The sequence below is a fragment of the Callithrix jacchus genome, chromosome 8, assembly GCF_049354715.1.
Source record: "Callithrix jacchus isolate 240 chromosome 8, calJac240_pri, whole genome shotgun sequence".
NCBI lineage: Eukaryota > Metazoa > Chordata > Mammalia > Primates > Cebidae > Callithrix > Callithrix jacchus.
This window is the reverse complement of record NC_133509.1, coordinates 126,622,036-126,636,717: the sequence shown is the minus strand read 5'-3', so window position 1 is coordinate 126,636,717 and position 14,682 is coordinate 126,622,036. Positions and strand designations below refer to the sequence as shown.

General features: G+C 34.2%; 1 protein-coding gene across 7 annotated transcripts in view; it reads left to right on the top strand.

Moving 5' to 3' along the window:
• Nucleotides 1-14,300, top strand: part of TC2N (tandem C2 domains, nuclear) — a 67,523-nt gene extending 53,223 nt beyond the window's left edge. For 4 of the 7 annotated variants that reach the window (XM_078335631.1, XM_078335628.1, XM_078335629.1 and 1 more), the window contains 5 exons: nt 2,189-2,380; nt 6,680-6,794; nt 8,936-9,135; nt 11,139-11,213; nt 14,113-14,300. In XM_078335631.1, the coding sequence (XP_078191757.1) occupies nt 2,189-2,380; nt 6,680-6,794; nt 8,936-9,135; nt 11,139-11,213; nt 14,113-14,160 (630 nt within the window). In that variant the 3' untranslated portion in view covers nt 14,161-14,300. Of the gene's footprint in view, nt 1-2,188; nt 2,381-6,679; nt 6,795-8,935; nt 9,136-11,138; nt 13,311-14,112 lie in introns of those variants that run through there. The other 3 variants (XM_035261293.3, XM_054240296.2, XM_054240297.2) reach the window with 2 other exon arrangements.
• The last annotated feature ends 382 nt before the right edge of the window (nt 14,301-14,682 follow it).

Below are 14,682 nucleotides of genomic sequence, written 5' to 3'. Positions count from 1 at the left end.
ACTTGAAAGTTGAAATTACTCCTTGATCCATGGGATGCAGAATGGATGTATTTGTAGATATGAAAATAACATTCATCTCCTTATACATCTCTGTCAGGGCTCTTGGGTAACTAAGTGCATTATCAATGAGCAATAATGTTTTGAAAGGAATCTTTTTTTTTAGCAGTAGATCTCAATGGTAGACTAAAAATATTTAGTGAACTATTCTGTAAACAGATCTGCTATTATCCAGGCTTTGTTGTGCCATTTATAGAGCACAGGCAGAGTTAACTTAGCATAACACTTAAGGGCCCTAGGATTTTCAAAATGATAAGTGAGTGTTGGCTTCAACTCAAAGTGACTGATTGCATTAGCCCCTGACAAGAGAGTCAGCCTGTTCTTTGAAGCATTGAAGCCAGGCCTTGACGCCTCTGTAACTGTGAAAGTCCCAGATGGCATCTTCTTCCAACAGAAGGCTCTTTAGTTTACATTGAAAATCTGTTCTTGAGTGTAGCCACCTTCTTAGCTAGATCTGGATAACTTGCTGCAGCTTCTGCATTAGCACTTGCTGCTCCAGCTTGCACTTTTATGTTTTGGAGGCTGTTTCTTTCCTTGAACCTCATGAACCAACCTCTACTAGCTTTCAGTTTTTCTTCTTCAGCTTCCTCACTTCTCTCAGTCTTCGTAGAATTGAAGAGAGTTAGGACCTTGCTCTGGAATGTTGTGGCTGATTTGATTTTCTATCCAGACAAATAAAACTTTCTCCACCTCAGAAATAAGGCTGTTTCACTTTTTATTTGTATGTTCACTGGAGCAGCACGTTTAATTTCCTTCAATAGTTTTTCCTTTGCATTCACAACTTAAGTGGTGCAAAAGGCCTATCTTCTGGTCTATCTCAGCTTTCAACATCTTCCTCACTAAGCTTAGGTGTTTGAGGTACATTTCTTCCTTTCGTTTGAACACTTAGGGGTGTTTTAGGTTTATTGGCCTGATTTCAATATTGTTGTGTCTCAGAAAACAGTGAGGCCTGAGGAGAGGGAGAGAAATGGAGCAGTTGGTTGCTGGAACAGTCAGAACACACACGTTTATAAGTTGCCCATCTTATAGAGGTATGATTCATGGCGCTCCAGGACAATTACAATAGTAGTATCAAAGATCACTGATCACAGGTCACCATAACAGATACAATAATAATGAAAGAGTTTAAACTATTGTGAGAAGTACCGAAATGTGACATACACATGAAGTGAAAACATGCTGTTGGAAAAATGACACTGATTTACCCAACACAGTGTTGCCATGAACCTTCAATTCGTAAAAAATGTAAATCTGTGAAGCACATTAAAGCAAGGTATTTGCTTTATTACCTGTATTCAAAATGTTTATGCTAGTTGCTCAGATATCTTGCCTTTTCAAAAGGAAAAAAAGCTCCTTTCTAAATGGATGCATTAAAGATGGAAAGAAGGAAGTGTATGGCAAAGAACAGTCTAGTGTCAAGAACATGTTAGCCCATGGTAAGCCAAGGATTTAAAAATATTAAAAGTAGCAAGAGCATTTAAAAATATTCTGAGGCTGGAAAACACAGACTTGCGGACTGAGATGGGTGCTTAGGAGAGAAGGTATAATTTTAAACTCATATTTTCCTTCATCTTCTATATCAAGGAGTTTGATTTTCAGATTGGAAAGGGTGGAATAAATGTCACCAAAAGAGAGATTGAAGCCTAAGATAGATGGGAAGATTCATTAGACAAAAAAATAACTCCTTTAAAGAAATAATTCAAGTCTCTTTATGTGAACAAGTTAGATATTGTGAACAAGAGAGTGCTTGCATATGAGATTCTTGAATCACTCTCCTGAACTGTTGAAGAATTGTGATGATGACAGGAAAGATGCCAGAACCAAAGATGGAAAATAATCTAATATTCACAGAGGGAAAAAGCTATATTCTGGTGAGCGTGGGTTGATGTTGACCTGAGTTTCTAAAGAAGTTAAAGGATGATTTGTGAAATTAAGAAAGGTTGTATCCAGGATAAACTCTATAAAAATGAGTCATTGCCATTCTTATTTTCATTCACATTAAAAAGATTTTTTTTTGTTGTAAAAAGAATTAAATATGCCTTTCCTAAATATAAGATAAAATATTGTTTTGTATTGGCATATCAGCCTTTTATTTATATATTTTATATTTTCTTGTTGTTTCTTTTTAAAGGCTATTGAATTTATGGAAACGTTTGTATTTGCTATTAAACTTCAAAGTCTACAAACTGCAAGGCTTGTATTTAAGATTCAAACCCAGACTCCCAGGAAGAAAACCATTGGAGAATGCTCACTGTCACTCAGAACCCTTAGCACACAGGAAATGGATTACTCTTTGGATATAACGCCACCTTCAAAAATTTCGGTAAGTGATAATAGTATGTTACGTTAAGAGTATTTCATACTTTTAGAATTACTTAGTGGATGGGTTTTTGTTTGTTGGACGATAACTTGAATAGAACATTAGAGGATCTGGAAAGCTCTCAAATAAGCAATAATACTATTATTTTCAAATAATATTTTAGAAATTATTGATAAAAGGTTAACAGAACTGTTTTGTTTCTCCATTGGAAAATAAGCCTCATTCTAGCACATTTCTTATTAAGGTTTTATACTTAAGGGAAAATAACTCTGAAGTATGAATAACTTTATTTATTTTAGTTTTTCTTAAGTAGCTGATAACAGGAAAAACAAGAAAGAATCATAAGTTCCAAACTCAATCAGAGATTGCCCTGAAATACATTACAAAAGTTGTTTTAACCAGGAGTAAGCTATACAGCTGCTCATAAATTGATTAGAAGTTTTTACAGCTGCTTTTTTTTTTTGGTAACAAGCTTTATTACCTAACAGTGCTGATGGGACCTGCTCTTTGCTTCTCTCAGCCAGCTGAACACTGTTTTTAAATTGTTTAGGAATTTCTAATTCAATTCTATAAATTGAATGTTAGGCTGATATTTATAAAGGTCAGTCATAAGTTTTTATAAGGTCAAACCTATATGTGATTTTAAATTTATATGGGATTTATATTTCACCTGTTTCCAAAATTATTTAAGGTGACTGGAAGTGCTTCTTAACTCTGAGTACACATGAGAATCATCTGGGAGCTTTAAAAAAACTGCCCATAAAAAATGCCTATACATAAACTATCAAAAATTAGAATTTTGGGGGACATGGGGTAGAAGCATTTGTAACTTTCTTTTCTTTCTCTTCTCTTCATCTTCCTCCTTTTTCCTTTTCCTTTTCTTTTCTCTTTCCCTCTCCTCTCCACTCCCTTCCCCTCCCCTCTTCTCTTTCCTTTCCTTGTCCTTTCTTTCCTTTTTTTTCTTTGAGGAAGAAAGAAAGCTGTGTCACCCAGCATGGAGTGCAGTATGCAATCACAGCTCACTATCTCCTCTGTCTCCCAGCTCAAGCAGTCCTCCCACCTCAGTCTCCTGAGTAGCTAGGACTATAGGCACACCATCATGCCCAGCTAATTTTTAGGAGAGATGATGGGTCTTGCTAGATTGCCCATGCTGGTCTCAGACTCCTGAGTTCAAACAATCCTCCTGCCTCAACCTCCCACAGCACTGGGATTACAGGTGTGAGCCCTGTGCCTAGCCTTGCCTATTGTTCTTTAGCTCAACCCCCAGTGTGCTGTTCTGTAACTATCACAGGAGTTTGTCACTGGCATTTTTGACTCTAGCTTAGTAGATAGTAATCTGCAGCCATAGTTTACAGAAGGCACAAATTCACTATTCAAATAGATAATTCATATATTAAAATTTTAAAGATGCTGGGCGCGGTGGGTCACACCTGTAATCCCAGCACTTTGGGGGGTGGAGACGGGGCAAGAGATCGAGACCATCCTAGCCAACATGGTGAAACCCCGTCTCTACTAAAAAATACAAAAATTAGCTGTGCGTGGTAGTGCACGCCTGTAGTCCCAGCTACTCGAGAGGCTGAGGCAGGAGAATTGCTTGAACCCGGGAGGCAGAGGTTGCAGTGAGCCGAGATTGCACCACTGCATTCCAGCCTGGTGCCTGGCAACAGAGTAAGACTCTGTCTTAAAAAAAAATTTTTTTTTAAAGACAGAGTATGTAAGAAGAGAACTCAGGGAAAGTATTTTCTGGGGAAATTGAGGCATTATTATCTGCACTGGAGAATATGAATGAATAATTATGGCTAAATTTCTACTAAATCATATTTCATGTATCAGAGATCTTATACATATTTGCATATTTTCTGAATGACAGGTGCTAGGGTTATAGAGTGGTGCCCTGAAAGAAGTGTTTGGGCTCTACTAGACCAGTGAGTTTATGTTAGCAAGCGTGAGTGTTTTATATTATTGCTTAAAGCAAGAATAGTATGCTTTGTTTTAATGTGTTGAAGGAAAAAATAAATATTCTAATTGCGTTGTTCAAAGAGCCGGACTTTACCCATCCACACGGACCACTGTTTCACCATGAACAGTATAACTTTTGGGTAGGCCTAATATTTTACTCAATAAAGAGTTCTTGACCTTGACAAATAGTAATGTAAATAGTTACTTCAGATCTCAAATTTCTATGTTGAATAATGTGGAAGAAATACGTTTTCCTGAAGAAATAGCTGGTATTTATAGAGATTTATCTTATGGCTGCCTCAATGCTAAGTGATGTAATGGTCACAGCAAAAATATGACCCTGTTGCTCTTTATCCCTGTTGTGGAGATTGGGGGAGCACTTGCCTGAGGTCTCACAGCCAGTAGTTGGAGAGTCAGGATTTGAATGGAGGCAGTCTGACTCCAAAGCCAGCTCTCTAACTCTACCATGTATTGTCCCCCCAAGAAGGTATTATCAAACATCACCAGATCATGAGGTTCTGATGGTGCTCAACATTTCATTTCAAGGCTTCCAGGAAGGCTAATAATGTTTTCTTTTCTGAGTAAAAGGATACATTATTCAGGAGCAGTTTTGTGCTTATTAAATTCAGTTAGTACATACCTGCTAATTGATTGGAATTTTAATTTTTTGGTTATTATGAGATTTAAATAGTTTAAATCTTTAAGTAGTTTTTCTTGATCTGAATCGTTGTCCTGGAACATGAATTGAATTTGTGAAATAACCTTGGCAATTGGGAAATGGTAAGCCTATTGCCAAATGGTGCTCTATTTTATGAGAGTGAACTCTACAATTGTGTAACAGTAAGAGAAGTTTTGCCACCTTTACATGTTTTCATAAGTGTTATTACATTGTGGGTATAAAACCATGATTAAAAAATAACAAAAAATTTTAACCATGGTTTTCCTTGTGTTTTATAAAGAGTATGATTCTGTCTTTTAAAATGTATTTTTTAAATGCCAAGGACAGCAATTTTTTTTTAATCTGCAAAGTTTTTTTTTTATGGCTACCAAATTAGTACATGTGAAAAGTTGTTAGTTCCGTCTCATTTTGATTACAATCAAAAGCAATAAATTCACTTGTTTATTGGAAATCAGCATTTGCCCAATAACAAGTTTTATCATCAATTTAGAACTTTCAAGGGGAAATTATATTCTAACGGTTGTATATACTTGTTAAGCAATTCACTTTTCATTTTCTATCTTTTCATTTCTTATGGCATAACTAATTTACAATACAGAATCATATTTTAAGAAAACATCAAGCTTCAGTCAGTGTCATATATATGGAAAGGCTGAGCCATGAGCCAGCTATTGGGGAATACTGAGCAATATAAAATGTAAATGTCTTCATCAAGTGTCATTCAGTTGTCCTATAACTTTACTGGAATCAGTACTAGCAAAGACTTTTGTGTCTGTCTATGCAGAGTTCTAGTACTATCTGTAAACATTGTATTCCTACTTTATTGCTATTGTTACTCTTTTCAGCATGGAAACAATAGTGTTTTTGTGTTTGGGCTACCTTGTGTTTCTCCCTTTTATTGTTCAGTCCAAGGACCTTGGAATCCACCTAAGTAGTCTGGCTTGTGCTGTATTTTACTGACAAATGACCACCTTTCTTCGGCTGTAGGTCAGCAGTACTGAAGAACACATTTTAATTTTTCCGCTTCTCTAAGTCTCCTTCATTTTACTGTTTGCCTCAGATTTTCTTTGACCTTTTCCTTATTATTTACTGCCTCATCCCTTTGACTAGCTTCTTTCTTGCCAACTTTCTTTAGCTTGCTTCCATTCAGTGTAGTAATTCAACCCTTAATCCACAGAGCTATTTATTGCTGTAACCCTCTGTCTTCTGATTTTGGTGGCACCTACTCTGATCTCTATAATTAGAAAAAAAAATGATGATTTTCATAGATAACTTTTTAATCATATTTCATGTGTTCTTTAAAAATAATTTGACTACATTTAGTTCTTTTGAAAGTGTGTTCCTTCTGTGTAAATTTCACCAGCATTTTCTCCAGTGACACTGCTTATGAATTTAATTTGTTTTTAATTTGAATTGGCTTTGGGCATCACTGATTTTGAAGTTTCAGTACATAGACATAACCTGTATTTTCAGAATCCATGCAAATGAGTACTCTAAAGAACTCGGTATTTATCTTCTTAACCTTCTCTTGTAACTTATAGTTTTGAATATCATTAGAAAGGAATACTTTCAAAATTTCTAACCTTAGCCCTTTGTCTTTGAATTTTTGAATCATCCTAAAAACATTATTCTCAGCTACCAAATGCCACTTTTTTGATATGCAGGTTTGCCATGCAGAACTTGAATTGGGGACTTGTTTTCAAGCAGTAAACAGCAGAATTCAGTTACAAATTCTTGAGGCACAGTGCCTTCCAAGCTCATCAACACCTCTGACTTTGAGTAAGTATATCAATTGTTCAAAGGAGAATCTTCAGAAAGTATTGATAATAGAAAGTATTTACATTTCTTACAATGGCAATTAAAATCTTAGTAACTTTTATTATTTAACTTAGTTACTTTTAATTTAAAATTAAAAGATTTCAAATTTTAGCCATTGTGCCTGCTTAACACAGTGGTCTCCTGAGTGTTATCTGGTTATGACCTCTCTGCCTTCGATACTGTCTTTTGTTTATCTCATCAGTTCATACAGATTGAATGTGTAGAGGATTCTCAGTTATATTTTTCCACCTGAAATAATTTATCCTCTTTCTAGGGCTCTGCCCTTTGTGGAATGCCCTGCTAACTGGAAACATAATTGTAAAAAAATACACATATATATAAGCCAAAAATATCAAAAACAAACCTAGAAACACTTTTCCCTCCCTGTGTTTTGTGTACAACAAGGGGTTGTGATACTTTGGTTGTCTAGTCCTGGAGATTTGAGTGGGTAGGAGTGCCCCTTTTCCTTAGTAAAGGAAGAGAACTATCTGGGGACAGGCAAAAGCAATGCATGTTCACTGTAACTAGAAAGACTAAAAATAAATGAGACTGAGCATTCAATTCAGGAAGCTAGAAAAACAACAAACTCAAAGAAATTAGAAGTAAGGTGTTAAAGCTAAAGTCGAAGATGACAAGTATGGAGACAAACGCAGGCATAATTAATAAAAAGCTATTTCTTTGAAAGTATCATAAAATAGACAAATCTATAGCAGGTTCAAGTGAAAAAATAGAGAAAACATGAATGAGATTCTGAACAATGAAGAAGATATAATTTCAAATTCAGAAGAGATTCTATCATATATAAGGCAATACCATATGTAGTTATACCAATTTATTTGGATATCTATGTAATAAATGACTTCCTAAGAAATTTGGTGGTTGAAAGTAGAATCTTAAGGAAGAAAATCTGAATAAAAGAATAACCATGAAAAGGTAAAGAACTGCCTCTAATAAAAGCACTATGCCAAGGTAATTGTACTGGAAGATTCTACCAAACTTTCAAGGAACATAAAATTTCTATTGTGTGTAAGCTGTTCTGAAGCATAAAAAGAAGGTGGAAAAAGTAATTTTGTGAGGTCAGCATATTCTTGATACCAAAACAGAATGGATAGCGCACACAAAAAATAATTATAGATTAATGTCACCTACGTAGATAGATGGAAAATCCTAAAATAAATGTAAGCAAATAAAATCTAACTTGGGATGAGTCATCAGGACTATACACAATTAATTCTAGGAAACAAGGACAACAAATGCAGTTTATGGCATGCTTCCTTTAAATGAAACAGCTCATCAGGGTGACCTCAGCTCTTCATTCTGTCTGTCTGATGGTCAGGTATCAGCCCTCACTTTGTGGCTCCCTCCTTTCTGGGACTTCTCTGTTCACTTTCTTGCTTTCCTGGCAGCCCCAGCTCTCTCACCTCCAATTAGTTAGACTGTACTTCTTGAGCTGTAGGCATTGTGCATCAGTCAGATAGGGAAGTATGCTTAGATGAGAAGCTATATCAACCTGAGTTTTACCCAGTGAAGTTCCCATCTTTTACAAGTTGACCTCCTCCAATTTCTTTCTGCTTTTAGTGTTTTTAAATTTTTTTCAAAGTTTGTAATTGTTATTTCTGGGCAGGTTCGTTCATACAAGCTATTCTACCATTACTGGAAGTTCTGCCTCTCAAATTTATTTGAAGTATAGATTTTATCTAGTGGGCGTATACTTCTTGAGTCTCAGGCAAAGCGTTTTACCTATATAAAACTGTGAAATAAGTACCTCCAGCTGTCCAAAGAGTTGGTGCCTCTCTTTAGTGTGATCCTTTCAGTGTGCACTCTTTTACTCTGATTGTTGTTTATGCCTCCGTTTCCAGTCTTTCATGGCATTCAGCCATGAGAAGATTAAGTTCATTTAAAGTTACAGTCGTAAAGTATGCCAAAGTTATAAAGTTAACTAGAGCTCTTTTCTGTTATGGCAGTAGTTCATCAAACATTTAAAAGTGACTTATTTATGTTTTTACAATAAATGTTATAAATTCAAACTTGGATGTATATATACACACCTTTATATGGTATTTTGAATAACATTTTATGAACCAGTATTTCTTATGTTTTAGGTTTTTTTGTGAAGGTGGGAATGTTTAGCTCAGGAGAGTTGATTTATAAGAAAAAGACACGCTTACTGAAGGCCTCCAATGGAAGAGTCAAGTGGGGAGAGACTATGATTTTTCCACTTATACAGAGTGAGAAAGAAATTGTTTTTCTCATTAAGCTTTACAGTCGAAGCTCTGTAAGAAGAAAACACTTTGTGGGCCAGGTTAGTAGGGAGTTTGTATCCTTCTTTGTATTTTTCTATGCATTTAAACAGTCGGTTAACAAAGAGAATAAAGGACAATATTGAAGTCGAATAGAGTACAGTTCTTCAGCATCATAAATCAAAATTCAGTGTTGCTACAAAAATCAAATCTTGTCAGGCTTTTTGCTTTAATAAAAATAGTTGGTATTTCTGAGCAATCAGGTTTATCTTTAAATATGTCTTATTCTTTTTGACTTTAAAAACTATGAGAATTTATCAGTCTTTCAGTACTACTGACTTGTGGAAGGAGGGAACATTAAGTATTTAAATCAAATCTCTTAAGGCTTTGAGTATCAAATTGTTCTGTTTAATCTTTGATTTAATGTTTAACAGGGGGACTTTTTATATGCTCTTACCTGAGTTATGTTAGTTTTGAATTGCTAGAACATGTCAATTTTAACAGTGGTTGTGATATTATTTAGATAGTTAATACTACTGTCTGAATTATTTTTAAAATCTTGGTACAATTTGTGAAAACAACATAACACTTACTAACTTGCCAGTCCTCTAGGAACTTGTTTCCTTACTCTTAATAAACTAGCGGTAGCTGTCCATTATCTTTTACTTTGATTACAGTTGTTTGAACCACATTTAAATTCCAAAATCGATATTATTGGTTTAAAAGCTTCAACTTGACAAGATATTATTAACAGTCTACCTGAAATCCTCAAATTATATATGAATTTTCAAAGATTGATATCAGCCCCTTGATTTACTTCTTAATATATATTTTTACCTAAAATGATAATAAAAATGTTGTTTTGTTTATTATCTATTATTTGGAAAAGAGCTTGAATTCAAGAATACATATAACCAGCATACTTTTGAAAGCCATTAAGCCTATGAAGTCAATTCAGTTAAAGTTTTCCTATATCATCAAGCCTCACCTTAATGGTATGGATGGAATAGGATGGTATGGATGAAATAGGAAATCTACATGAGATGATTTTCATGATAACTTTTGTGGTGATTCCTTTCTCTTGGTTGAGATTCCAGTTAGAAGAATAATTCTGGAAAGGTTCTTGCTGGTCATCTGCTCCCTATGGCTTATCTGGTAGCCTTAGAAGGAACCATAATGGGGTAGCCAAAGGTGAACTCAAGGTCTCCACCCCTGTATCGGTGAAAGTGCTCTAATGTTGCCTGTTTTATATACTGGGGTTATTTGTAAGATTTCATTTGAAAGGAAGGTTCTTTGGACCAAGAAAAAAAAGGAAAAAGGTTTAAACCAATTACCTGCTCCAATCTCTTAGAAACTGAATCTCAGAGAAGTTAACTCCAAGGTAAAGTAATTTGTTAGTGCTAGAGGTAAGGTGAGAATTCAAGTTTTTTATTCCTTGTCTTCATAATAATATAATTATTGTGATGTCTTACATTGCATATCACATTTGCATAATACTATGTATGCATTCACATGTAGTGTGAATTAAATTCATGTAGTGAATTAAAGTTACATAAGTGATGGATACTATGAAATTACTATCGATCAAGAATGACTATTTATTAGATTTTAATTGAGATCACAGCTTATTTCATGTAAAGTGTGCTTTAAAGTGCACATTCCTTCCCAATCTAATTTAAATCACGATTAGCCTCAGTTTAATTGATCTTTAGAAAAATTTTTTTGAGTGGTTGGGGTCAGTTTTAAGTTGAGCTCCAAGATTTATTGAATAGGAAAGGACACTAATAACTGTTCTGGAGGAAATGATTTTGTAATATTTTACCTTGAATTTCTGAATTAAATTGAACCTTATAAACTAGTCTTGAGAATGACTAAACAGGTTAAATGTTTTAGCATTTAAATGTCAAATAGAGAAATCAAACTGACTTTTGGAAAAAAGAAAGATGTTTAATTCAAAATATATAAACCAAACTTCCAAATTTCTTCCATCAATAAGAGTAACTGTCTGAACTCCATTATTATTATTGTGTCAAGTTAAATGATTGTACTTACTGTTCCTTTACAGGTTTGGATAAGTGAAGACAGTAATAACATTGAAGCAGTGAACCAGTGGAAAGAGACAGTAATAAATCCAGAAAAGGTTGTTATCAAGTGGCACAAATTAAATCCATCTTGAAGACTTCACACATTAATTTGGGAAGAACTGGACATTCTTTTAGAAGACTTATGATTTCAATTTGCTACCAATGAGAAGAGACAAATCAATACATTTGTCAATTTATGGGGGCTATAATTACAGTATATAATGTATCTGATAGAAAATTTGAAAAGAAGATGTAATGAATTTTTTTTATCAGAAATCCAAAGTAAAGGAAATGTTTTAAAACTGCAACAAGAGATACAGACAGTAAAATCAAAGGACAGTATTATTAGGACGACTAAATAAATTATAAAGTCTGAGAATATCAACCATAGATAGTTCTTTCTATATTATGTTTTTGCTTTTGTATTTTAAGCTTTACTTAGATATTGAAAACCTGGTATATCAAGTCTCTATTAGTACTATTGACATTTAGAAGACTTTACCATCATTTCAGTGCTAGGCATTATTGATTAGATACCTTGGCTCCACTGTTTACCTCTTGCTATATATTTTCACTTGGTAAAAGTGAATTGAACCATTTCAACTCTTTCCTATATTTGGAGAAAGTTTTTACCCTGTGTTTTATAATTTTTTTACCCATATAATATCACATTATCACTTTGTAAGCTACTTATCTCCAAGAAACTTCAGAAATAGAAAACTACATTTTGGCAGGAATAAAACACCAGAAAGTTGAAGTTTAATTGTAAACCCAGAATATACATACTTTGCTGTTTTCTTCCCTCAAATATTTTACTATTTGTTCCATTTAGAGTTAAAATAATAGTATCATCTATATGGTCCATCCTAATTCTCATAATTAAATGAGCTTAAATAGCAAATTCAGTCTTTTATGATAATCACTTTTTGTTTTTAGTTTCCCATGTTTTTTCATAACTGTACCTGATTATACTGTGTAACAAATATTTTCTATTACAGTTTTCTTTCCAGTACTTATTAGAACTCAGTATTTGGAAATAATTTCACCTTTATTGACCATAGAGCTGTGGCCAGAAAGAACAGCTTTTTGGAGAGACTAATGACATTACAACTGATTTTAGAAAATCTCACTTTATTTACTGATTATGATTTCAATTTGCTACCAATGAGAAGAGACAAATCAATACATTTGTCAATTTACGGGGGCTGTAATTACAGTGTATAATGTATCTGATAGAAAATTTGATAAGAAAATGTAATCAATTTTACTAATTTTGTACTAATTTTGCTATAAGTAGTGTAAGTGCTTTGTGTTCTCAGTCTTCCTTTTTCTTCCCCCATTCTTTCTTTATCCCACAGGTGCAGAGATAGATGGTGATATTTTAGGCCGGGAGTATACCTTGCTATAACCTAAGCATGTCTTCTTCATTCCAGCCCCTATATTCCATGTATATCATTAATGTTTTCCCTAATAAACACTTAATTCTCTTTTCCCTAGGTGGTGTCTCCTCAAGCTACAAAATGTCCATATTTTATATCCCCTTTGCTTCTACTGCCTTTATTTTATGGTACCAATACTCTCTGCCACTGAACATTTTGAAATGTTTTTGTTTTAGATTTGTAGAAAATGGCATATAGGTCAATGCTCACATGGACTTTGAATATTAATCACCTTGTGTGATAATATTTTGAATCTGAGACAAATAACTTTTAAAATTTGTGTGATAATATTTTGAATCTGAGACAAATAACTTTTAAAATTTGTTTTTAAAAATATACTTTTTTTAAAGAGCAGTTTTAGGTTAACAGAAAAATTGAGAGGAAGATAGAAATTTCCTTTCTTCCCCTACAAAGCCTTCAACAGCCTCCCACACTGTCAGTGTCCTGCACCACAATGGTACATTTGTTACAGTCGATGAACCTGCTCCGAAACATCATTATCCAAAGTTCATGGTTTACATTAGGGTTCCCTCTTGGTGTTATACATTCTGTAGGTTTTGACAAGTGTGTGATGATATGTATTCATCATTATAATACAGTTTCACTGCCCCAAATATCCTCTGCAAATGCAACTATTTTAGTGGGTACCAAATAAGTAAATCTGTGTACTGGCTTTTAGGTAATAAATAACAGGCTTTATTGTTTATTTTAAAAGCCACAGCTTTATTTTAGCACGTTTCCGTATTCTATTAATGCTTTCAATTTCCAAATTTAATATATGTAGTTAGGTATTTAACTCAGTTTGTAATCATTTAATCTAATTTTCTATATTCTTACAATATGTATGATGTATAATTTATGGGAAAGCTATGATTTCTCAGTTTCTTAGAATCCTAGGTAAATAAAACAATAAAAAGAAAACCTTTTCATTTAAAAGAGCTTTCAGGTAGAGAAGTATTGATACAACTGAGATCCCATATATATATATATATATATATAATTATTTTTTTTTTTCGAGACAAAGTCTTGCTCTGTCACCAGGCTGGAATGCTGTGGCGCAATCTTGGCTCACAGCAACCTCCAGCTCCCAGGTTCAAGTGGTTCTCCTGCCTCAACCTCCTGAGTAGTTGGGACTACAGGTGCACACCACCATGCTGGCTAATTTTTTGTATTTTAGTAGAGATGGGGATTTCACCTTCTTGGCCAGAATGATCTCTATCTACTGATCTCTTGATCTGCCTGCCTCGGGCTCCCAAAGTGTTGGGATTGCAGGTGTCAGCCACCGTGCCTGGCCATGATCCTAAATGTTTTAATTAGTGTTTACTTAAGCCTTTTTCCGGTGAGGAGTTACTGAATATAGCTAATACATTGGTTGTTTCCTTGAAGCTTTATGTGGAGCTATAAATAGAAATACAGTCTTCTGCTAACAGGTGCTCATATTGTGAGAAAAACATTAGGAGCTGGTAATAAAAAATGAGATTCTATGCCAAAATCACTTCTCTTTGTATTTGCCTAGGCATTTCTTGACCTTTACCCACTTACAGCACGGAAAAGGAAATCATAATCAAGCTGGGTGATGAAAGGAAACCATGGAAGGATTCACACTGATGGCTGACAGCTTGCACAGTGTTTGTTCCTAACAGTGTATTTACTTGTAAGCTTTCAGATCAACACAAATAGCTGCAGCCAGGTTAGAATGTAACATTAATGTTTGGCTTTCATTTAGTTTAGCATGATTTTTAAAAACAGAACTCCTAGACAAATGGCCTCAGAAATATATCAGTTTCATCTCTTACCAGACCGTTAAGAAGAAACCAGTGGGATTTTGAACAAGTTATATAATTGTGGTCTGAAAAGAAGCTAAACTGAAGATCTATTTGAATATAGTTACATGAATTTCTCTGATACTAATGTACTCAATAGCTAGGTGGAAACTGTATAACCTAGTAAAATTTTCCATTTTTGTTTATCAAATATTTGCTTATGAAGAATTTCAGAAATTTGCAATAAATGTCAGCTTTTGAATAATTGATATTTCCTTTCTGCATTTGGTTGGGTGTAATGAGGAAAGTACCTGACAAAATGT